This window comes from Aythya fuligula, chromosome 2, assembly GCF_009819795.1.
Source record: "Aythya fuligula isolate bAytFul2 chromosome 2, bAytFul2.pri, whole genome shotgun sequence".
Taxonomy (NCBI): Eukaryota; Metazoa; Chordata; class Aves; order Anseriformes; family Anatidae; genus Aythya; species Aythya fuligula.
In genome coordinates this window covers 33,631,622-33,657,087 of record NC_045560.1, presented here as the reverse complement: position 1 = coordinate 33,657,087, position 25,466 = coordinate 33,631,622, and the positions used below count along the sequence as shown (strand labels likewise).

Sequence of the window (25,466 nt, the reverse complement as noted above, 5' to 3'; positions counted from 1 at the left end):
TCTTTCATTCTGCTGTCAGGACAAGGTTGTACTGACAAACTCTGTAGTTTGAAGTTGATAGATATTCTTACTACACATATAGACTATGTACAAGGCTTTTTTATTTCTCTGTCTTCCATTATAATTGTCAGTAATAATAAGGAGAAAAGCTGTCTTTAATTACATGTTAACCACTCAATGGAATGATTTGGGTGTCTCAGTATAGCAAGTGCAATTTCAGGTTCATAATTTAAAGACTATATGTATGTATGCAAGCCTACAATTAATGTAAAATTATGGTTTAACGCCACCATCATGACATATATTGTTTCTTTTTGGAATCCTTTCACTGTGTGGGGAGGCAAACCATGGCTGCCCTATGAGAGCTATGACACTCCTCACTGGGGTTTTATTCTGTGGAGATGTGTGCACACACCAACCATGCGGCACCTTCACTGTACCTTTTGCCTTCATAAGGCAGAAGATGTTGGGATGTGGGTCACTGTGCCCGAGGCTGCGTGGCAGGGTACCACAGTTGCCAATGTGAGACCCTAACCTCATCTGAAACCGTATACAACAAAGATGTCATTTGACCCAGTGCATTGCTGTTTGGCATGCTGGAAGAGAAATCTGTGAGTTATCTGTCTGTTAGTCCCGTACATGTTATTGCCATCTTATGCGGAGGTTTGGACCAAATCCCGTGGTTCTTGTTTGGATGCAAACACTATCGTTCCCTTTGTATGCAGTTCTGCCAACTCTGTAGAAGCCAGGATCTTTTTGCCTGTGGAGGCTTTGTCATTCTCTGTGTCCCTGAAGAGACATGATGATGTTTATTGCACGTGTTCCTGTGCCACATGTTGTGGAGCTCATGCTGCTTAGCATATTTATGATAATTTGGGACCCAGGGGCAAACAAGATTCCTCTTATATCTCCTTCCCCGGGCTGAAGCACAAAGAAATTTCCCCTTGCTTCTTTGTAGGGGGAAAATAATGGATCAAAGTTTCTTGCTAAACACTTTTCAAAATACACAGAGTAGATCTGTACATTTCTGTTCCCTCCAGGGACATATTGCTCTAGTTGGTATGGAAAGCAGTTAACAGCGGATGTGGTGGGGGTAAGGCTGCATGCTGAATTGTAGGCATTGCACCTGACCTGCAAAGCTTGAGAGGTGGCATTTCCACATGCCTTTTGGCTTGTTCTTTACCCATGTGATGCTCCAGTGTGGAGTTTATTCTGGTCCCTACATTGTACTTGTCATTGTAATTGACTTGACTGGATATTGTCCAAATGTAGTTGTTTTTTAGAGCCTGTCATTAGGCACTACATTTAAAAATGTAGGTGGCAGTAGTATTTGAAAATACTGCCAATTAAGATTTTTTAAATTACTCATTTATTTTTATAGATGTATTGGGGACATCAACATAAGATTTTAGTTCTTGTTCTGGGAAATGCCATTGAAAATTAGGTCCTTCTAAAGTAGCTCAAGATGCAGACCCAAAAAAGAACACACAATCTCGTTTGGAAGATGTGACAGTATTTATGTATTTGATATGACACCAGATCTGAAGGTTGCTTTTTCCAAGCAGTTGGTTTTCCAATATAGCTCTCAGCCCCCCCTGAGGAGGTGGCAGTGGCACCTGGACATTGTGTCATTGAGGACCAGGGCTGGAAAGCCTGGCACCTCTTTGGGTGCCTGGAGGTGAGGGTGAGGGCAGGGATACAAAGAAGTCCATTTAAAAGAAGAAATAGAAAATTGTCTCGCACTTATCTGACTTTCACCAAGACAAGTGGGTGACTGGGCTATGTGTCTGCTGGAGGTAAAGAACAAGTGAGGACCATCCAGTGTGCTGCACTGTTACTGCTGCATGCCTACCTCCCCTGCCCCACGAGGCAGCTGGCTGCAGGCAGGTAGATGAAAGGGAACCATTAAATCTTTTATCCTCCATCCTGCTGCTCCAGGCACTCCTGGCCTGGCTGGCTTATTAGAAACAATCAATGGAAGGAGAGGATGTTGTGTTTTTTTTTTTTTTCCTGAAGTACTTCGGGAGACTGGAGAGGCGAGCAAGGACTGGCTTCTTTCTGCAGCTAGGCTGATGGGAATACTTTGCACATATTTTAGATATCTCAGTCTGCTGTCAATTGAAGTTTCACTGCATGGTAGGCTTGAGTGGTTTAGTTACAATATTTTTTTTTTTTTTTTTAAAGTAGCAATATCTTAGGGTTAGAGCTATAGGCAATATTTCTAATACTTTAAAATGTATAAGGTGTAGTGGATTTGTTCTGTAACTTCAAATAACCCAGACCATTATAGCTGCACATTAATCACCACGGCTCCATCCTACCTGGAGGGGGGAAAAAAAGCTTCAGATTTCAGATGACTATGTGAAAAAAAAAAATTAGTGCCTCATTAAAGCTAGACAAGTCTGACATTTGCTCTATGCCTGTGGTTTCAGGGCTTTTTGTCCCTCTAACAAAATATGAAACTGCTCCAGTATGTATGATAGCAGCAACTGGAATGCAATTTCGGGAGGATCTTTGACCTTACCAGACAGAATGTGTTTGATTAATTCTGCAGATGTTAAAATACTGCCAGAAATCACTGGGAGGTGACCTTAGAAATTATTCCTAGTTCCAATTTTTGTGCTCTAATAAAAATTCTGGTTGTACAGGTTAAATATCTTGCCCTTATATATTTTCTTTTTCTAACCTAACGACAGAAATAAATGCCTTGCTCTTTATTCCTTTGCACATTGATTTCTCAGAGCTTCAGTGGTTAGATGACATAACTACTATAATTGTTTTAATACATTAGCAGCAAATTATATATTGACCTTTATTTCTCAACGTGATTTTCATTTTTTGCTTCAAGCTGTGCCCATAGTGGCATAGCATTTCTGTAGTATTTGATTTTTGGATTAAGGGCTAATCCTGTGAGGTCCTGAGTGCCACTGCCATCTGCTGAAGGCAAGGGGAATTTGGGACTACTCAGCACCCTTGCTGTTATGAATGGTATCTTGCTAGATCAGACAGTAATGATAGCAGTTTGCATTTACTGTTTGTACTCAGGGACATCCTGACATTTTTAGTAAATTGCTGTGGAATTACAGATTATTGAGAAACTTCTATCTTTAAAAGGAGTTGCCCTCAAATCGTTTTTTCCATTTCTGCAGAACGAGCAATTTTCTGATTACTAGCTACAACTTGCTGGACATGCATTTGCATTGCTGAAAGGTTTCAGGGCATTGCATAGTATTATGTGAACCAGAGACTACGTGTAGCAGCTTCCACCTTGAGGTGTGATTATAATTTTTCACATTTTATGGAAAGGAGTAAGAGGGATGACAAAAAATTTGTCAAACTTAAGAGCTTTCAGCACTGAGAGGCACAAAAACTTGCAAATGCATTGCTGTGGCCCTCATCTAGTTTAATTTGAACTCAGTAAGTACGTATTCAAAATAGCAAAAAATGTCTGTTCCCTGCAGAACAGTAAGCAATCAGCATTCATTTTACTCAAGCACAGGGATTTCATCTGTCTGTTTGCCCAGCTGTAACCCTATCTCATACGGCTGCTTTTCTGCAATTGTGAGAAATACAAGTTTTAACCATTTCTGAACATTATGGTATTGCTAACCCCATCTCTGAGTATTTTCTTAAATAAAATTAAAAAAAAAAAAAATCCCACATTTTTCTGATTGTGTCTTGAGGTCACAAGATACATTAGCATTGTTGAGTCCAATGTTTAACTCATAGACAGGAAGATATAAAACACTGAAGGATTTTTTTTTTCTAACATACTCAGTAGGGTGAGCCTCACTAAATGCTAAGGAAAAGTGGCTGGTCATGTGAGGTAGGGATGACACAGTGAATGCAAGAACAAATTTTGAAGTTGTTGGTGATTTTTAAATTTAGAATTCTGGTTAACACTGATTAGTTCATTAAAATAAGGAACTTCACAGGAGATGTCTGTATGCTTATACCATTGTGTTTGCATGTCATAGTCACAAATAAGAGATGGCGTAGATGAAGGGTTACAGCTGTTGTATTTTTTCTATATGTTATCTAAAACATATTTCCCCCCAAAAAAGTCTCCCACCCCGCCACACTCTAAAGAGCAAAGAGGTCTAATTCCTGCATGAAACTTAGAGTTTGCATTGATGTTTGAGAAATGTGTGTGTAACTCCAACTAAGAGTTCATGTTGCTGGAGTTCCTATGCACTGCCCACTAAATATATTATACTGAGGTTTTAACATGCCTCAGGATGGAGGAGATCTTCTGATCTCTTTCTGTTTGATACCTTTCTGAGAATGAGAGGTAAATTGAAGAGTAAGGGTATTTAGTAATTTCCTTGGCTGGGAAAGCAGAGGGTTTTGAGAGTTGTCCTTCTAACCCAAGACAAGAATTCTTCACCCTTTTGCTTAGTTCTTCACATACTCATAGTGAAATCCAAGAGTAAGGGCTGTGAACTTGACACTGTAAAAGCTCATTAAGTTTTAACTTATGAATTAACTGTGAATTCCAGAAGCTTGTTCTTTCAGGCTTTTTAGATGATTTTTTTTTTCCTCTGCATTCTCCATCTAGGTTTGGTCTCCTCAAGCAAATCCTCAGAGAAAGCTGAACACCTACTTTACATAAAGTGGAAAAAGACTTGCTTTCCAGTACTTTATCTGTATTTTCTTGTAATCCGATTTAATGTGGAATACAGGTCTAAAAAACCCTTAAATCTTTCTATAATTCTTGCACAACCATTCACAATGGATTTGTACAGTGCGAAGTGAAAGAGATTTATATTCAGAATGGGTGATAAGCTTTACAAAAAACTACATTAGTTGTTTTTCTTTACAGTTTAAGAATTCACTATTACCCTCTTAATAACTAACAGTACGTGACATAGGCAATCCGCAGATAAAGGGATACAGAGTCTGTAGGCACAGAGCCTGTATGTTTGTACCCCTCTATACAGAGCAAGTTACCTTTTGTAAACAATGTAATTACTAGAAACAAAATTATGCATTGTATATTTAAAATATTGTTGGGCAGATGTTTTGCATAAATGTATTTTTTCTTAATATTTAAATAAGCATGTAATAACAAAGAAAGAAAATGGAAACAGAAACACCATAGAGTAAGAAGAACAAGAGGTAAAAAGTTGCTTTGTAGGGTCAGATATGAAAAGAGAAGGGTTCTTGTCATCAGGGCAATCTGTTTGTGAAGGAGACGTGTTTGGCTTATTTTTCACTGGTAGTTTTTTGGTTGGTAGAAATTGAGAAGCAGCAAAACAACAACTATTCAGGATGTAACAGGGTGATCAGAAAACCAGAACAAGCTGGAGTTTGTCATCAGGTTATCTCTTCTTGTGGGTATAAAGGGATTAATGACTCAGTGCTGGCATTAGGAGCAGTTATATCTGGCTTAGCTGGATAGGTTGTCTAATATTAGCAATAGGTGTACTCTGAATAGTTTGATCTATTGAACATATTCATAACGTAAATATGTATAGAGTATACGTGTAGTGTTCTAGCTGTGATGATGTACACAAGTGTGTTTAAACCCATGCTAGTAAATAATACTTGGATATACAAATTGATAAGGTAGTTAGGTGTAGCTATCTGTAGCACTGGAATATTTCTCTACTTCTTCTCTTCCTTCATTCATTTTATGTGATAGCTAAAATATTTAATTTCATAAAAATAATTTAACTTCTATTTCATTTGACAAAGATTAAGATCCTTTAGATTAAGTCTCTTTCCACATTTCTGTAACAAGTTATTAATATCATAATGCTCCCCTGATGCCTTGTACCACTATGCAAGCTTAAGAAAATGTCCAAGTTTGAGATTAATTTACAGGTCTTAGACATACCAAAGACATAAAAGTATACTGCCTGTGCTGGTTTCCTAAAGGTGTACCACAGAGGGTTTCTGGCTACAGCTCTTTATTCATTTCTTTTCTCAGCCTTGGTAATTGATACCCTGTCTAGAGAAGACAGTGGAGAAGAAAGAAATAAAATTTGTTGTGTAAATTCATGTGAGAAACCCACTCTACACTCCTGCCATTTAAAATTGTGCATATATAAAAAAATATGCCCTCACACTGGGTTAAAATTTGTAGAGTTGCACCCTCAGAGAGAAAGGGTATGATCTATTCATTTAAGAGGGCACATGGAAAGCAGCAGGGAATCCTGTGGATTTTTTGAAGGACATGGGAAGGTACAACTGATTGGTTATGCAAATATATGACTGTTTATTGTCTCTGGGACTCAAGATCCCTGTTCCCAGCCAGATTGTTGTTGCCATTGGATCCCATCACTGTACACATGCAGTACAGCTGTAACTTCTCTTGTAGATGTCTTTTCTGGGTCTTCCAGTTGCCAACTGAAAGCAAATGTTCCCTGGGATATCCATGTGCATCAGGGCATCCCATGCCTATATACTGCTCTCTCCATCCCTTACCCATCCTGAACATATCTTGCAGAAGGACTTAGTGCAGAAAGTCTGGAAGAAGGGTACTAAGAGCTGCCAGTAAAGTTAATGTCTACATTGCCTTTTTTCACCTGGGGGAAGACACACAGCCCGTGAGAACCTGTCTCAGCAGAAGCTGGTGTGAATTGACTATTTAATAACAAATAAGCACAGTGCACTTTTTGTAGTTGTTACTATTTTTATGCCTATGGTGAGAGCACACATTCAGTGTGGTGAGATTTACTGCCTAAGGCTGCCCCCAAAGAGCTGCAAGAGCAGTAGCCCATTGAACACATGGTGCTTCTGTTGCATGTCTCAATGAATCTTTAAAATGCTTGAAATTGTCTTTGAAATGAAATATTCCATAGCTGCAAGCTGACTGCATACTTTGTAGTGATTGCTTAACCAAATAAAGGTAAATTGTGAGGAATAAAGAAAAATTAGATTGATGACTAAAAGAAAATGATTAAATAAAAAATTCATGAAGAGAAGTTAAAAAAAAAATAGCATCACAGGCTTTTGCATGAAGAAAGACTTTTCTTCCAAAGGCAGCTTTTTTTCTTTTTCAGCTATTACTGTGCATTTTATTCTCACTAGATATTATAAATACCAGAAAAACTAGGGAAGGTGGTCACAAATTTATGCAGAAACTGGGACAGTAAAGTTTAAAAGCTGAGGTACTTCACTGCAATTATGAGTGGGTGTATGGTGCACTGTAAATAATTAATGATGACTGGAATTGCTTTTTTTTTTTTTTTTTTAAACTCTTAAATCAACCATGACTAAAGAGGAAAAAACAGAAAGAATTTTGTTCATAATTATTAGGTCAACTTGTACACTTAAAGCCCTTCCTCTTGACATGTACTCTTCTAAGTGTCCATTAGGAGAACAGAACAAATAATTTGCTGTGAATAAATTGTCTCTTGCCTAGACTTTCTCTTTGGTTGCAGGTTAAGACCAACAAATTAGTAATTGAGAGCACATTACTCTTCAAAAAGTATTTGAGAAGCCTGCAATTGTTTGTGTTGGAGAGATTATTTTTGAAGAATCAGTGAGCACTTAGATTTTGTGTCCTTGCTATGGCATATAAAACTATATTGGAATTATCTTAAATTACAGTGCATTTGAGAAGAAAATACAGAAGATAGGTAGAGTGAACTGTACATATCTACTTAAGGGAAATACATGCAAGTTAGTACAGGTGTTTTAAAATATGAATATTATTACAAAGTCTTTATGTGATGACTGGCAATAGATATTTAATCTAGCAAAAGCATTTTCATTGCTTACTTGTTAAGGTAATTTAACAGATGAGTGATGCTATTAATGGATCACATGTATAATCTAGACTTTTTTGTTCAAAATATTCCGTTAGGGTTTACATTTCTAAAAAAGTTCAGAGGCAATTTGAAGAAATGCAGCCTATACACAAGCTACAGGAATCATAATATATTGACTTCTTAGCATTTCCTTTGTATTTAAAAGAAAAAAAAAAAGTAACCACTCTGTGACTTTGCGTTGGCTGAGTGGTATACCTTATTATGATAAAGTCGTTAGAAGCTAGAGACTGAACAGATAGAGTTATGTCTGAGTTGAACGGAGGGCTTAAAAAGAGTTGGTGGGACATCTGAAAAAATAAACAGTTTTAATTGTCACTTGTTTTAAAAAGGATTGCATTAGTAATATCTATAACACTGTTTGTGCAAAAAGTTTAAGCAAAAACTCAAATCATATCAAAACCAGCCTTTCTTCCTATCCTAACACTTTGGGATTGGAAAAGAATTGATAACAGACATCTGGAAAACACATGATCTGTATTAAAAATAATTTTTTGTATTGGTATTTTAACACCAGTTAGTATGATAAAGTCACAGTATTTTGAACAATTCCTCAAGTTCACTGATAAGGATTGAAGCTTTCCTTCAGCTAGTACTTCATTTCTCTTCTGAATATATGGCTATTTATTGTTGATGCTTTGGCATCACCAATATAGAACAGACAACTGTGGAAATAATCTGTTGTAACCGTACCTTTGACTTCATGAGTATCACTGCACATACATGTAGTTTGGTCAAGAACTAAAATGAGAGATTAGATGTGGTGGTTGGCTCCAGGAACAACAGTTTCCAAATAAATGTTTGTGAAATCTCCAGCTTTAGTAGCTGCATTGTATCATCCAAAAGACATGCAAAAGAATGAATAGAAGGCCTTTTAGATAGAGAACAATCTGTTCACAACATCTTTTTCATTTACTGAGACAAAACATTTGTTTTATACAGAGATAGTACTTTCCACAGTTTTTAAGCAATGCTGGTGAAATATAAAGAATCCACTTGTTTTATTAGTGAATACAAGGAGCTTTAGCTATGCTTCTTCACATCAGGAGTCTTTTAAGAACTACTGGGCAAAAGGCATTGATCTAGATTTATTATTATTATTATTTGTATTTTGAATCCTGTGCTCGCAGGGTGGGATGTCATTAGCCATCCATCCATGTGATATTCACGTGATATCTGGCTCTGAATGATACATGGATGAATTTTTCTTGCCATTCTGCACCTCATCTAAGAGGTCAATTTACTGACAAGGAGGTCCAAGGCAGCTGTGACTTAAATTGGCCTAAATTATTGTGAAATTACAGCCTTAGTATGAAAAGCTGCTGGGTTGCTCTCCGTTACACACATGCACACAAGCACTAGCTTGGACTGGACCACATCATAAACAAATAGTGAGGAAGCCAACATACGGAAATGAGGGTACAGCTATCTTCATCCTGTGAGGGGTGTTCTGTGCTTCAGTCTCTACAGCTGTAAATCCATCACTTAAATCACAACTGAGTACTGGTAGCAATTACTAGTAATAGCTAACTAATAACAACTAGTAATACCACTAAAGTATTTTTGCTCTAAAATAAATACTTTTTATTTATTTATTTATATATTTATATATTTATATATTTATATATTTATATATTTATATATTTATATATTTATATATTTATATATTTATATATTTATATATTTATATATTTATATATTTATATAAATAATACAGTAATATAGCACAGTAATAGTTCAAAAAGAAAGAAGCTGCCTTTGGAAGAAGTCTTCCTTCATGCAAAAGCCTGTGATGCTATTTTTTTAATTTCTCTTCATGATTTTTTTATTTAATCATTTTCTTTTAGTCGTCAATCTAATTTTTCTTTATTCCTCACAATATATATGTGTGTGTGTGTGTGTGTATCTATATATATATAGATAGATAGATATAAATAAAAGTAACCAGAATTTCCATTATCTGTCAGCCTCTGTTTATGCTCCTGTTCTCATCTGGTAAAGCAGGTGGTGCAAAACTGATTTCTTGTTAAAGGGAACACAGAGTATTTGCTGGAAGTCAAAGAAATACAATGAATGCAGACTCCTCAAGTTTCAAGAAAAAATGCATTGTTTTATCCAAACAAACAAACAACAACAACAATGACAAAAACTGTCATTTTTATTTTGGGCATAAAATGACTGGCATAATTCTCATGTCTGTTTGCAGAAAACTAAAAGATTGTGTTTGTGAACAAAATAAAAACTAATTCTGAGATCACACATCATGTATGAGTGATTAACTAGCACTAGAAGCAAAGTTGAGTTATAGTGTAGTTTTCTTTGGAAGGGACCTCTGGAGGCCATCTGGTCTAACCCTTGCTTAAAGCAGCTTTAGTAAGATCAGGCTGTGGTGCCCCAGCAAGCTTTGAATATTGTTGATGTTGGAGGTTCTGCAGTCTGTCTGGGCAACTTGTCCCTGTGGTTGTCCATCCTCAAAAGGAAAAAAAAAAAAAGTCCCTTTTATCTGTGTCTGATGGTTTCCTTTTGTCATTACATTACATGCTCCTGGCAAAAGTTAGGCTTTATCTCTACCTTGCCACTGAGCTGTTGAAGACCACCACAAGATTCCTCCTGAGCCCTCTCATCTTAGAGCAAACCTAGTTCTTTCAACCTTCCCTCTTGTGACTACTGTATGTAGGAAAGGTTTGGAGAAATCCTAAAATTAGTGTGGCATAGGAGTGAGGAATGAGAAAGCTCTGTTGAGGTCTGAATTGACAGTACTGCTTGTCCTGACAACCTGAGGTCCTACATGGCAGTGGGTAGAAATGCTTTGTCAGCAAGTACGTTCAGGTCATTTTAGTAACACTGATAGAAACCATTTGGAGGAATGTCAGAAGCAGAAAATAACTTGAATAATATAATTAAGTAAACCGTAGAGTAAATGTCCCAGCACTTAGTGTTGCATACAAGATTTAACCAGCTAAAGGTTTCAATATGCGTAGTTCATGCTTCTCAAAAACTATGCCTACATGTTCATCACCGTACATGGCAATCACAGTTTTCCATCTTCTATTAGTAAAAACTTGTCTTCTGAAATTTTAAAACAATTTATCTGGTGGAAAGGTTGCTTGGCTGGAACCATCCAGCAGTATCAACCAGGGTGGTGGTGTTTATGATGAAGATTCTTAGTGCTGAACTCTGGCTTATTTTGTGCATATTTCTACTCTTTGTCTCTATGAGAGTTGATGTGCTTGTTAAATAAGGATCTCATCTGCAGTGGAAACATACTGTTAACTGTGTGAAACAGTCTTCAAACCAGTGATGTATTCTTTAGGCTTTTTTTTTTTTTTTTTTTTTTTTTTTTTGTGAGTTCCTGTTCCTGCCATGCACACAGGAATAGATAATAGATATGGTCTTCTTCCTTTCAACAGTATATTGTACCTTATTATTTTTTGTCTTCCTCTGCAGAAACTCTCCTGGATGACTTCCTTCTCACGTACACAGTTTTCATGACAACTGATGACTTGTGCCAGGCACTTCTGAGGCAATATCCTTTTAAGTGTTGTATTAGCAGGCGTCACACAGTGACACCTATGTTTGTATACTGTCAGGCCTAATTCATAACAACAGTGCAAATGCTGTTTTTTTTTAAAGCTATATAAATCTTCATAACTTTTACAAAAATAACATTTAAGTTCAGGTTTAAAAATACCCAGAACATAAATGTAAATTCTTAGAATACTTGTGTAATATACTTCAGAATATGTTAAGAGGAAAAAAAAATGAAGTATTCTACAATGTCTGTACCTTTTGTCATTTTGATACAATATATAAATCATTTTGAGACAAAACAATTTTTTTCTCCTATTTCCAATTATTTCCATAAGCTATGGTGTATTGCTTGAATGATCTTGCAGGTATAAAATGAACCTTCTTTTTTTATTTTCTTTTCTTTTTGCCGTGAAAGCATAATCTTTTCACTTAATGAAAAAAAGAATAGTGAAGGGACAGGAACAATGTATAAAGTGAGTACTTTGTGTCATTTCGTATTTCTACTTTGTGAATAGATAACAATAGTGGAAATAGATTCTTTTACTCCCCCCCCCCTTTTTTTTTTTCTGAATAGCGTTATTTCTGCAGATAGTATAATTTGTGCAGGGAAAAAGAACTGACTTCTTCTGCTCATTTTTTGTTGTTGTTGTCGTAATGATACATTGTCCTCCTTCATACAGATGTTCACATTGGCATCTGTGTGCAGGACAAAGGATCATTCCCACTTCTACAGGAAAGATATGACTCAACACCGTATAACTCCTTTTAAACCGTTTTTACGTTTTATAGACTTCTCTCTCTAGTATAGAAAGGAAAAAAAAATCATGTTGACACAGGGAATGAAATGACATTTCTATTGCTGAGTATTTCATTCCAAAAAGTTGAAATTCCTAACGTTTCAAAGAGGATAAATATGCATTTAAAACTGAACAGTTTAGTGAAAAAAACTTTAATTACTAAACAACAAACAAGGTGATTATGAATTTTTTTCTGTCACTTGATTCAGTGAAGTTTCAGTGAACCCTTAGTATATTTTTCCCTTAACCTACTGTACCTATTGTGCAAAGAACTATCAAGGGAAAGAAGACGACTCTGATGTATCCTGTAGGAAACGAAAAGTTTTGCATTTGGTTTCTCAGTGGACTTCTCTCTATAAAGACTGGTTACATGAAGATGAGCATTTAAAACAATTTTTAAAGGTATTGAAACACTTCCTGATGCATTTCAGTGTTTAATTATCATGTTTTGTCTAAAAAGCCTCAACAGCGAAAATTAAAAAAGCATAATTTTTCATATTTAAGATTAGTTCTAAATATCTATTTATAGTTTTTTTGCATGTTTTTCCTTAATGCCTTAGAGGAAGTCATGTTGAACATGCACCTGTTATTCATATATTCAAAATGAAAAAAACATTACTTTCAGGTATGAAAATTATAAAAGTACATGCAGTCTAGAAAATGTGGAAAAATAAAGAGGGTAGGAAGTAAAACTACAAAGTTGTGGAGGTTCCTTAGACACACTGGTCTTCCAGAACAGGGTCTACAGTCAGTATGATCATGGATGAAGGGCAAGTTTTGAAGTCTTTGTCTGAGGTACAAGGAAGAGTATAATGGTATTCCACAATGTTTGTATATTGAGAACAACACAGCTTTATGCATTTTTATTAAATGCATAAATATTCTGCCCCTCTTAGCAAGTATCTGAGTACCAAAACTTTATACTTGCCAAATAGCCATGTCTTCACTGGTCCAAGATCTATTAGATCTAGCTGATTTTTATGTTATTTTATTTTTATTTTTTTTTGTCCCTGCTGATAGAAAAATGAAAGTATTTTGAGAGAATTTGTAGGATTGATCTTTCACCTTTCTTGAAAACTTTGTCTTGTAACTGGAGATCTTCCTGAGGGCCTTTTTTCTCTGTTCAGTCATTCACTCAAGTAAAAAAATGAATATTTAACTAAATTTGAAGAAAGTCTTGACTCAATTTAAAATGTCTGCAAACATGAGGAAGTGAAGAAGAACATTTATTTTGAAAGTCTAAATCAAATTATCATCATTTTGGATGAGTGGTGATGGTGTGGTATGTCCTAAAGCTTCTGAATGGATTGTTCAGAACTAATCCACATTTCATGTAACAGCCATAAGTGCCATTTTATCTTTCTGTTTGTAGACTAGTGAGTTCAACGTTTTACTTTTTCACTTGGTGTTGATAAAAAGAGCGCTTCTCTGAAGACAAACTGAGCATTGAACTAGCCTGAAAATTTAAATAGGGACATTCTCTGCTGATTGCATAAAAACAAGGATGAAACTTATTTCAGTAGGCTAGTGCCTGAATTGATTTAGACTACTGATGTGACACCTTAGATTTATTTTTGAGTTATCAGATGTTTGCAGATACTATTTTATTTTGTAGACGATATACCGGAATGTATTAGATGATGTATATGAATATCCCATTCTTGAGAAGGAACTGAAGGAATTTCAGAAAATACTTGGGATGCATCGTCGTCAGTAAGTATTGATTATATTTGTGATCAAAGCTCATTTTATTTAAAGTGTAATTTATTTTTGTTGGCATCTTGCTGGAATTCAGTAAAGATAAAGGGATGAGTGATACAAATACTGTATTCACTTTTACAATACATCTCGTCTCTAAAGTAAAGCTAGATTATTCCATTTTATCTGATGTTTGTTGGGTGAAGTGTGTTCTACAATTGCTCCCATCAATTTTGGTTGTGATGATTTCCAAGTAAAGCAATAGTGTGTGGAAAAACTGGCAAAATGTAATTCAGAACCAGCAGTCTTTGACTTCAAACGATGCATTCTCTCTCCTCTTCCCTGCAGTATTGAGAAGCAAATCTCTTTTGCAGTGGTTGCGTTAGGGTTACTGTTTTACTAATAATTACTGTATTTGTGAAAGATATTTCCTCGGCACATTTTTCTAACAAATGGAATCATTTCTGTGATTTGTCCTTTTGGGAAATTGAAAGAGCTGTGACCCTGGCTGGCACTGGTATCAGTGTCCTCTGGGATCTCACAGACTTTCTTTTTTCTGCATTGACTTTGCAATTCACAGTAGAGTTTTCTGGTTGAGTCAGATGCCCTTAGCTTTCACTGAAGGAGCTCTGCAGCTATGCTCTGGTGAACATTTAATGTTAAAAAAAGCTTTTTTATGTTGTAAACTTAGATAGCTAGAACTTCCTAATCTTTGAGTGGAAAGAATGATTTGGATTTTCCTTTTTGTTTCAGCACTGTAGATGAATATTCACCACACCGAAAGGTAACACAAGCCTGTTTCTTGCTGGTTGCTAGCTAACTTACAATCTCACTTTCTTTCCTCCTCTCCACTTTCACGTCTTTTCTTGGTGTCTCAGTTGAAAGTGACGGGTGACCAAAAACATGACAGGATACATCAGTGAGGCTAGACCTGCAACATTACTTAAGGATTTTTATTTTTTTCCTGCCAGTGTAGCCTAGATATCAGTTGTGTGAACTAACCTGCAGTGGCTGTGACAGTATTATCATCTTAACAATACGTCCTGAGATGTCAGTGTTGAATATTTTGAACAACAAAGGTCTGGGAGCACATCCTGCCTGGCTGGATAGATGCGGCAAACCAGCCTGAGCACAGGCGTTGACTGCAGGTGGCAAGTAAACAGAGTAAAGGGGGATTTGTTGTGACAGGGACAGAGAAAGAAAGAAAGAGAAGAACATGGATTTGTCTATTTAACCAGAGGTAAAAGATGCAACTGGAGAATGTTTATGTATGAACTTTGCAGAGGTGAACTGCTGAGCTAGTGAAGTCTTCTGGATTGAAGCTGTAGCGTATAACAAGCTTAAAATGTTACTGCAGAAATGTAGAGGGCAGAACAGTGAAATTGCCAGGTAGGCTGATTGGTACATAGGAAATGTATATAAGAATAAGTGCATAAGAAATTAACTTTGTGCGTGATTACAAATAACCTTGAAATGTCGAGGCTGCTTGGCCTAGGCACATCTCACTTCCTCAGAAATTCCCACCTTTGCCATTATTTAGTAAGCAACTCCCAGTTTACTGATCCAGGAAAGGGTGGGTGGATTTCCTATACAGAAACCTCTTGGCCAGATGTATGCGCTGAATGCTATATTCTGTGAATTACTGCTTTGTAAAGGGCAGGAATGCAGAGAGTCATTGTTGTCTCTTTTTTTTCTTTTTCTTTTTTTTTTTTTTCCTCCCCCACTCCCTCACAGAATAAAACCTTTTTCCACCAGTTCAGTCTAAAGGAGAGCTGGCTGCAGCACAGAGGAACCATGAATGAAGCAGAAGAAAGTAAGTATGACTGAAAGAGTGGGGGAAAAGCCTAGTGCACTGCCTTTAAATGTCAGGGCAAAATTGTTTCTGAGTAAGGGCTGCCTGTAAGGTACACATTATGGGACATACAGATTCTGAACAGGACCCTAGGACCACAAACAAGAAAGGTTTGGCTGTATAAAGATTATCTTTCTGACTCCAGCTTTGCAGGGTCTCAGTGGTAGAATGATACCTCAAGGGCTTTCCCCCACCCAGTTCCTCCAGTGGTTCTGTGACAGAGCTATGTGATTCACAGGAGAGGCAGCCTATCCAACAGACTTTATTCCTGCCCTGTGTCATGATTTCAGTCTCTTGACCTAGATGTTTGGTGCAAGAGGTGAATGAGCCTGTCAGGTTAAGTGGGGCAGGATCTGCTAACTCTGAGAACCGGTGTCAGTTCCTCTCTCCTCAAAAACCTTTCCTTCTGGAGGTTGAGATGCCACTATGCTTTAATGTCAACCATTTCAAAATATGACTTCCCTTCGTTGTCGGTAATGCAATAATAAAATTAAGCTCTTGCTATCCCATAATGCCTTCAAGAGGAAGTAGGCAGAGAGGAGAATAACACCACGCAAACGAGCAGAGAACAGGCAGAAAAATCCTCTCCTGGGAAACCTTGCCCTTTAACAACAAATCTTTATTTCTCCTTGGGAACAAAACTACACAAGTTCATGTTGAGTCAAGATATTTTTAGTGCTCATTTGTGACATGGCAAGAAAACAGCTCCATTAGTGCCAAGTCTTTTTCTACACTATGTTCTGCTGATAGGTAGCCTCTTTCTGCGCCTGAAAATCTTCTTGAGGTTTAGGCTGACGAAGCTGCTTCTAAAAATGTAATTTCTAGATGAGAACCCCCACATCCATTTTTCTTCTTAAAAAGTCTGACACCGCTCATGAGAAGGAAAGGTGCTGGCACAAGAGAGGGGACAGATCCCATGGCCATAGGGACAAGAAGAGTAGAACCCAGCAAGGCCATAAATTGCTTTGCTCTCTCTCTTTGTGAGCGTGAGCCATGGAAGATGCTGGTACTGAGGGAATTAAATAGAAAAAGTGGGGCTGGGGAGAGGAGAGAGATGCCTGGGTGTGACAGAGGGAAATGGGATGGGCTGTGGAGTGCTGCCAAGAGATGGTGCTTGTAGAGGATGGGTTTGTCCAAGCCACACCATGCCTCTTGCCCTCAGGGCCAGAGGTCAGACTAGAAGCATTTTATCTCCTAATATAATGTTACCTCTCAGGGTTGTTTACAGCCCATGCCCACAGCCTCCTGGTGGCATTCCCTCCTGCATCTCACTGAGGGGCAGCGTAGGCTCTTGAAGGGATGTCATGGTCCATGCCTATAAATATCATGGATTTGTGGAGGGGAAGAGGATCAGTACGATAGTTGTTCTCAAGGACCTGATTTTGTAGGTTGGTTCAATGCTAAATAAAGGGTATGTCAACAGCTCAATTATAAGTTAATATATTGCTGTCACTTTCCCCTCCCAAATGGCAGAGGTGGAGTTTTCAAACAAATTCACTGTAGGCAAGTTGTGTTGTGCTCTGCATATGGAGGCCAAATATTGCTGTCTTATTTATTTTTTTTTCTACCTTGTAATTTAGAGTGCAGTTTGATATATCTACCTTTTCACTAGTTTTATGCATTCTGAAGAGAGATTCTGACACACGATGAGCACCTGATTTACTGTCTGCCAGCAGATATAGGTTAAGAAAAAAAATATAAAATCAATTGACTTTTCTTCCCCAAGGTTAAATGTTAAGTTCCTCCTTCCTTCTTATCTTTGTTTTTCTTTTCTACAACACAAAAAAGATGCTCAGTAAGATAGAGTCCTTAACCACTTCTGGCATGGTCTCAGTTAATGACAGTGCCCTGAAGCTGTGAAGATTTGTACAACAGGCAAAATTGCTACATACATTTGTCAGTAAAAATACAACATTTCTGGAGAAGAATACTATTATCTTATACTGTCATGGTAGCAGCCTGTCTGCAATAACCACTTAAGTAGAAGAAAATGAAAATTTTAAGCACTTAAGCAAGTAAGGAATCCAGAGCTGTGGCAATTATCATTAGCAGATGTCATTTTGAAACATCTGTGCCAGTCTGCAGGTCTGTTTCTTTCCTTTTAAGTATGGCAGCTGTATTTCAAATATCTGGCTACAGCAAACTCAGAAAGAAAAAAAAAAAAAGTAAACCTAAAATTCTGGGAAACAGGGAGCATACATCATTTTCATAGCAGAAACAAGGTACTGCTTGAGCCAACCACAGCGTTACCAATGGGAATCTCCTGCCCAGAGCCTAAACAACTCTTGGACTTCCGTGGAAGTTTTGAGCCCAGGGAATTTCTCCAAACCAGTCCCTTTTATGTGTGCTGCAAGTGACTCAGGAAGAGAGTTTTGGAACAAATTGCACTGCAGTTCAGGCAGCCTCTGCTGGTGCTAACATACCCCGGCAGTGCATGTAGTTTAGATGTCTCTTGAGGAACTTACTGCTCCAGGTGAAAGTGGAGGGGCAAAATAGTTTCTGCAGCAGAAGAATGGTGATTTATCTAAACCTGAAAGGAAGGGGCAAAACGTGGTAACAGCTGAGTTTGCAGAGAAAATAGACAGCAGAGGAGGTTGTCAGCTATGCATCCTCATGGTAGGAGCTCTTGAGTAGGTGTTGCTGACATGCATCCATGGAAATGCATCTGTTTGTCCCTGTCATCTCCCAGGAAGAGGGGGTGGTGAGGGGGAAAATGGTGATGGTTGGTGCTTAGTTTCACATCCCTGTTGGGCAGGGTGCGGGAGCAGCCCTTCCTGCAGCTTGGGTATTGCAGAGACTGGGTATGTGCGTTCCCCCCTTTTCTGCTAGGGTCTCTGACTTCTGCTGAGCCTGCCTTTCTTCCTCTGTGCAGTATTCTGCCGCGTGTATATAACGGAGCACTCCTATGTCAGCGTGAAAGCTCAAGTAACCGCTTCGGCACAGGAGATACTGAAGATTATAGCGGAAAAGATCCAGTACCCAGAGGAGGAGCTGGCACTGGTGACAGTCACGTTCTCTGGTGGTAAATACCGTTCCTTCATCCAATTACTCACCCTTTAGTGCATCACCTTGAGGGAGGGCTGACATTTTCTGGTGCAAGTATACAGCTGTTCCTGCATGGGCCCACAGCTGGATGACCAGGGAACAATGAGGAGCTGCATCCCAGAGTCGTTCCCATGGCAACTGCTCATTCTTGGGTCCTTCCGGATGCGGTGTTTCCATGCTGGGAAGGGAGTGCAAAGGACTGTCCGTATCCATCAGTATTACAAGATATTTTTTTTGTTCCCCACAGATAAATCTACTTTCACATCTAAATTAATTTGGAAGGCAATGAGGCATGGTTTGCTTTTAAAATATAAAAGGGAATAGCAAATACTGTATGTGTGACTGCTTTCTTATTTACAGCATGGGGAATGAATATTCTCCAGGAGAAAGGAGGGAGACATATATTTGCACAGTCAAGATACTGAGGCAGTATTGCTTATGACTGACATTTTTTGCCTGTTAGTTCAGTGTTTCTCATTTACCAAGAAAGGCTTATTGTCTTTACGTGGAGGATCAGACTGATTGTGGGCTGACACTAGGGACCAGCCAAAAGCCAAGATTTTATTTGGTGTCTGTCAGGCCTTAAAATCACTGGTCAGGTTGTTTTCTTCATTGCAGTATCTTTTCTTATTGAAAATAAAAGAAGTGATGTAATTAGGTACATGGAAAGGATAAGCTGGACCTGCAAAGTAGGGCTAAGACTTGAGAATGCCTGGGCTGTGCTCTCAGCCAGCATTAACCAGTGTGGATCCCAAGACAAAGGGCAAACCTGTAAAGACACTGCATTCAGTCTTACTTCTTTGAAATACAGACAAATGCTGGCTTGTTCTGTTTATTTATCTGATTCAGAAGTGGAGGTCACATTTTCCCTCCCCCATGTCAAACACAATTAAATAACCTTTTTTTTTGCAGGATTTTGGTGTGGGTGGCAAGGAGATGGCGCCCTGCCCTGGCAATTGAGAGCCGGGGCGTGGAGCAGCCACACGGGAGCATTACATGTAGGCGTCCTGGCCAACTGGGTTACATCACTTGCAGATGTACTTGTTTTACCCTTGTGTGTGCCCAAACTCGAGTCCATTGCATTTTGCAGCACTGCAAGATCATTCTGCTGCTGTTACTCTTCGGGTGTTTTGCTCCCAGTCAGGAGCAGAGCAAGTTTTGCTCTGATAGCAATAAATCTGGTGCTAACTACCTAGTTATCTAAAGAAAACCAGCAATTCATAAATAATGAAACATACTATTATCTCTAGACTGCATTGTTTCCTAAGAAAGCCACAGAAAAAAGAAGTCACTGCCATTTGGCTGTTCAATAAGAAGAAATCATTAAAATGCAGGTACAATAGGACTATCATTTGTACACGACCATTGTAATTTCCAAAATGCTGTTTGGTCACATGGAACGAATTAATTGGAGATAGCACAGTTTCAGTATCCTTGTTCCTATGCATTGCCACTTGTGTGCTGTGTGCAATAAACAGCAGCCTGCCAATGCTTTATTTTTTCCTTTGTTTTTCACTGTTTGCGTGACTCAGAGCTGTCATCCACCATCCACTTGGAGGGCAACAGGTTGAGCATTGAAGAACGTGTTTTTATTGTACTCTTTAAATGAACAAGCAAGGTCTTTTTATTCAAAATTATCTTGAAAGGACATACTGGTAGTTCAGCATGAATGTTTCTGGCATCAGTGTGAGCACAGGAAGGGGAAAAATGGATTGTTAGTAATGATGTTTTGCACTCAGACTCCTGCTTCTACCCCTCCCTCATAGGCCATGAAAAGTCAGCTGTCAACATGCTTGTTGTGCTTTTGGATCTACATTAATACAGTGACTAATCAAATTTCACGTCAGGTCTCCAGAAGATTACTTGGAGCCTGCAGGAAGAGACAGTTTTCCTAAGGCATGAGTGTTTAGCTGTGTTCTGGATCTTCACCCTCCCCCCCCACCTTTCTCTGCCCAGAGAAATTGCCCAGAGCAGAACGCTGCCCAGTGAGTGGAGAAAAAAAGTCCTTTCTCTTTGCTGGCTGTTTGGCGTGTCCTGCTGGTTAGTAAATAAATTGGTAAAGGTCTAGAGGAATCATTTCTCTACATAAATTAATTAACAAGGACCTTTTTTTTCCCAGTTATTCCTCTGCTCTATGGGTTGAACAGTTACTGATGAGTTCTCCACCCCTGTTCTTTTTTCTGCCTGTGACACACAGCAGGTCAGTCTCTTGAGGATGAGACACGTTGCTTTAACTGAAGTCACTGCATTTGTGGTGGATCCACTGGGTTGAAATGAAATGTTCACTAATGCACAGGAGGTTAGACTAGAAAATGTAAGGGTTTCTTTCCATTCTATGGAAACTATGGACTCTGTGAAGTCCACACTGAAAGCAGGTTATGGAAGACTTTGTGCTCTCGTCCACCATCAGAGACATTTTTCTTTTATTATTCAGAATAGTGTGGAGATGATGAAACCATGATTGGTATATGTGTGTTTAATGCTTGATTATGTTCTAAAAAAAAAATAAATAAGTGGCTTTACAAATATGTTTGTAATGTTTTTTTTTTTCTCGTATTTATATGAAGCTTGTATTCCTTTTTCTGAAGCTTGTGTGTTTTATTTTCTATTTTTAAAGAAAAACATGAACTACAACCAAATGACTTGGCCATCTCAAAGTCTTTTGAATCATCGAGTCGTATGTTTGTCTACCGAAAAGATCTGACTGATTCTTTGGTAAGGATGTGTATTTTGTACTTCCAATTTTTTATGTGTCTGACTCCAGATCAAGGGCTTCCTATTCATTTAAGAGTGTGTTTTCAGTACATGACTTATTTTTCAGTTCCTTAGTGAAGCTTACTAAGCTGTTCTATACCTGAAAAAAAATCTTGCATTAACAGCAGTTATTTGACTGAACAGTAATGGAATTTGTTCATCAATTTCAAATATACCAAAGCTTCTATAAAGCTTAAATCTTTCAATCTATGTCAGCCTAGAAAAGCTGGCTTGTGGTTGTACAGGGCTGACTGAGATGAGGATTACTTCAAAGCTCACAACTCCTTTTTTTAGCCCTTGTGCTTTTACGATACATAAAATAGCTAGTATAGAGTTACAGAAGGTGGAAGACAAACTCTACAAACCTACAAACGTGGAATTACTACATGTAGTTATGTATATATGTAATGTGAGTTTTACCAAAATTACTGAGTATCAGCATGACCACAGTGTTGCGGCATCCACATGGTTATTTTGTGGCTGGTGGCATCTCCTTTTCTCTTCCGTTTTTCTGTCTTTCTGTGTCTCTGGTGCTGGGGAGGGAAGCATGTTGAAAAGCAGAAGTTGTCTCATTCCCTCTGTCCTCAGGAAATGGGATTGAAAAATCTCTCTCCCTGTGCTTTCCCCAAACCTCAGTGAGGCAGCAACTCCAAGATTTAATCTTTTCTGCTAATTATTCATATGCTTCGAGGAAAGTGCAGGGACAGTATTGCATCTGACTTCTATTTGTTGTCAGCACAAGTATCTGTGCATTCATCCTAGCAATGAGAAATGTCTATTTACATTTTGTTGGATCAATGTGCCCTGAAGAGCTGACATGCTGATATCATTGTAATCTGTCATCCCCATTATCTCCAGCATTCTAGCCACCTCTAAAAATGCTAATATTAAGGAAGGGTTTCTAGTACAGACAGGTGACAGCCAATCTAGTTTCATTAGTTGCATAATAAAAATAGCAAAACTTGCTGTAACTGTCAAGAATATAGCACCAAAGTAATGGCTTAACTGATAAGAATAATCTTTCATCTTGGCAGATGGTTCATGTGCCAGGTTTCAGACTGATGAGGTTAAAAAAAAAAACAAAAAACAAAAGAAATACAAACCTTTGAAAATCAGAGCTAATAATGGAAATTCAAATGACCCTTAATACTGGTGATACCAGTGAACTCCACAGTGATAACCTAAGTAACTTTTATGAGTCAGAACCTGCAGTGTTTTACTATTTGTTGGCAACTGCACTTGGAGTAAATTATGTTGAATTTATGCTGTTTGTAAATGTATGTAGATTGGTGGCAAGTTTTGTATATTTATTCTGGAGCTGGTGTGTTTGCATGATGATTCCTTTACCTTGTAATACAAAAATTTCCTGGTGTCAAAATTTACTTTCTTGATAATTTCAGAAGTTATATTTTCATTATGTTCATTACCTGTTTGGTCAGTGTTCTACACTTAAGGTTTAGAGAGAATAAGAGAAAGGGAAGGAGAAATCCTAATCCAATGGGAAATCATTGATCCTATTGACCAATTCTTGTTTCAGGCTATTTATTAAATAGGCTATAACTCATTGATTTTGATTAGTGTGGAAAAAAACACCTCAGTGCACTTAGAAGATTACTTACTCAGTCAGCTCTGTTTTGTACCTTGGTCTAACATCTGTTTCATTGTGAAGCTTTTGGTATTTGCTCAGAATTTTTTGTTCTTGTCAATTATTTAGAACCCATTTGCTGAAAATGAGGAGTTGCAGCAACGGTCTGTGAGAATTTTGGGAATCAACACCTGGGATCTTGCCTTAGAACTAACAAATTTTGACTGGAGCCTCTTCAATGCAATTCATGAGGTGAGGAGCACCATGCTCGCTTCAATGTACATTGTTCTCATGCAGCTGTATATTGCTTTGGTGTCTTGATATTGCACCAGGATTTTGGAGCATTGGTATTCCTTGGTTCTTGGTTCACTGTCATGACAATATGATGTCACAGTTCTCAGTAGTTGTGGTATTGAATCAGGTCCAAGACATGGGTTGTAATCCTTGATACTGCAAAAGTTTGACAAAGGTTTGTAACTTCCCTGTGGTGGTGCATCTCATGTTCCCTGTATACATCGTGGGTTTTATTGAAACTTGCCTCAAGAGAGTAAAAGATCACAATTATTCTCTAAAAACTGTCTGTATTAATGTGTTGTGGATGCAAATTGTCCTTTGCACTCAACAATATTCCAGTAAATACAGGACTCTATGAATAAGTGACCTTGATTTCACTTTAATCACACACACACACACAAAAAAAAAATAAATAAAAAAAATCACTATTTCAGCAAGTTAGATGTTCACATTACTGCTCTGGTTAGGTTTCAATGAAATAAAAAAACACCGGGCAGGCTTTATAAAATGTCATAATATCCCACTTCAGTGCCCATTGGATTGTTTCAATGACTTTGATAGGTTCTGCTGTGAGGTTCTGAGTAAAACACACAGCTAACAGTACAAAATGTCACTTGAAAATATCATTCAGTGAAAAGTGTGATGACTTTCTGAGAAAGTGACTGGGAAATTCCCTTGCCTCTCATCAGATGCTTTCCTTGATCTTTTATTTCATGTTCTTTTGCTAAGGTTAGACACTTCAAAACAGAGCTAGTCAAGATATTTTTTCTTTGCACAGAAAGCAAGACCCATGCTTCTGTTCATGAAAATTTGGCCATTTTTAGCAAGAAATAGGAGTGGAAATTTTTCAAATTCTGCAGTGCTCTGGGATTTGGTTGCTTCTTCCTGCTGGAACAGAAGTGATGAAATTCAGAAAGAGACAGATTAGTTATGTCCTGTATCTTCCTGAAATGAGAAGTGGAACTGCAGGAAATCTTAAAAGAAAAGTACATCTTGCAGGACTTCCAGTTCACCTGAATACTGTAATAAGCCTCTAGACTGCTAAGCCAAACCAAAAACTGAATCATTTGTGATTGGCTCATGGACAATAAAAAATAGCCATTTGTATCCAAGTCTTGTCTCAGAAATATTTGTCATAATTTATAACTTCTTTATATTTAAGTCACTTTTGTATCCCTAATAATATTGACAATGTCTTCCAGCAAGAGCTCATATACTTCACATTCAGCAGACAGGGCAGTGCTGAAAACACTGAGAATCTCAGTCTTCTGCTTCAAAGATGCAATGAGGTCCAGCTTTGGGTTGCCACTGAGATACTCCTCTGCAGCCAGCTCTGCAAACGTGTACAGTTGGTCAAAAAGTTCATCAAGATTGCTGCCCAGTAAGTTACTAAAGTTGCAACAAAAATCCTTGAATTCAAATGCTTTATATATATGTATATATGGTGGGAAAAGAGAATTAGGTGCAAAGCAAAGACAAAAACCTAATTTGCCATCCTGAGTTCTAAGAATGTAGTAACCATACCTAGATAAAACAGAACATAAAAAACGACAGCAAATACTGGCCAAAATTAGATGTGGTGGAGTGTATGATGTTCAAATCTTCCCCAGCTACTCTGCCAGTGTATTTGCAGCATCAACTGCAAAATACATGATGATGTAGGGCTACCTCCTTTCTTAGCAGGGCTAACCTGAGGAGGCATGTTGCAAAACATTTGAGCAGCAACACTCATTCTCCAAAGACTACAAGAGAACCAGAAAACTGTTTTAAAGGCCTACCTCTAGAGAGAAAACTCGCTTCAGTAAGCTGTTGCCCCATGCAAACTTTCCCAAAAGTTTGGAATACTCTTTTAATTTGTTGAAATGGGTGGGGGAGGAAGGGGGAAGGGAAGGGGAGGGCAGAGGTTCTTCACTAATTAGATATGGCAGTCTATTCTTGCACTATTAGTAAGTAGTACTGGCATTTATTCTATGCCTTGGAACAAAATACACATATACTATAGACAGAGAGTTCTTCTCTCTGTAATTATTCTTATTTGGGTAACCAAGGGAATGGAGCAATTTAAATATGTGCAACCATTCTTCTTGCCTTTCTCCACTTGTTGGTCTTTTGCAATATTTGAATATGCATGTTCA

General features: G+C 37.9%; 1 protein-coding gene across 2 annotated transcripts in view; it reads left to right on the top strand.

Moving 5' to 3' along the window:
* The window catches only part of RAPGEF5 (Rap guanine nucleotide exchange factor 5), a 128,182-nt gene that overhangs the window by 81,068 nt on the left and 21,648 nt on the right, over window positions 1-25,466 (top strand). For both annotated transcript variants that reach the window (XM_032181219.1, XM_032181220.1), the window contains 9 exons: window positions 11,223-11,301; window positions 12,361-12,505; window positions 13,719-13,816; window positions 14,555-14,585; window positions 15,536-15,614; window positions 18,526-18,675; window positions 21,316-21,413; window positions 23,167-23,289; window positions 24,534-24,712. In XM_032181219.1, coding sequence (XP_032037110.1) covers window positions 11,223-11,301; window positions 12,361-12,505; window positions 13,719-13,816; window positions 14,555-14,585; window positions 15,536-15,614; window positions 18,526-18,675; window positions 21,316-21,413; window positions 23,167-23,289; window positions 24,534-24,712 — 982 coding nt within the window. The remainder of the gene's footprint in view (window positions 1-11,222; window positions 11,302-12,360; window positions 12,506-13,718; window positions 13,817-14,554; window positions 14,586-15,535; window positions 15,615-18,525; window positions 18,676-21,315; window positions 21,414-23,166; window positions 23,290-24,533; window positions 24,713-25,466) is intronic.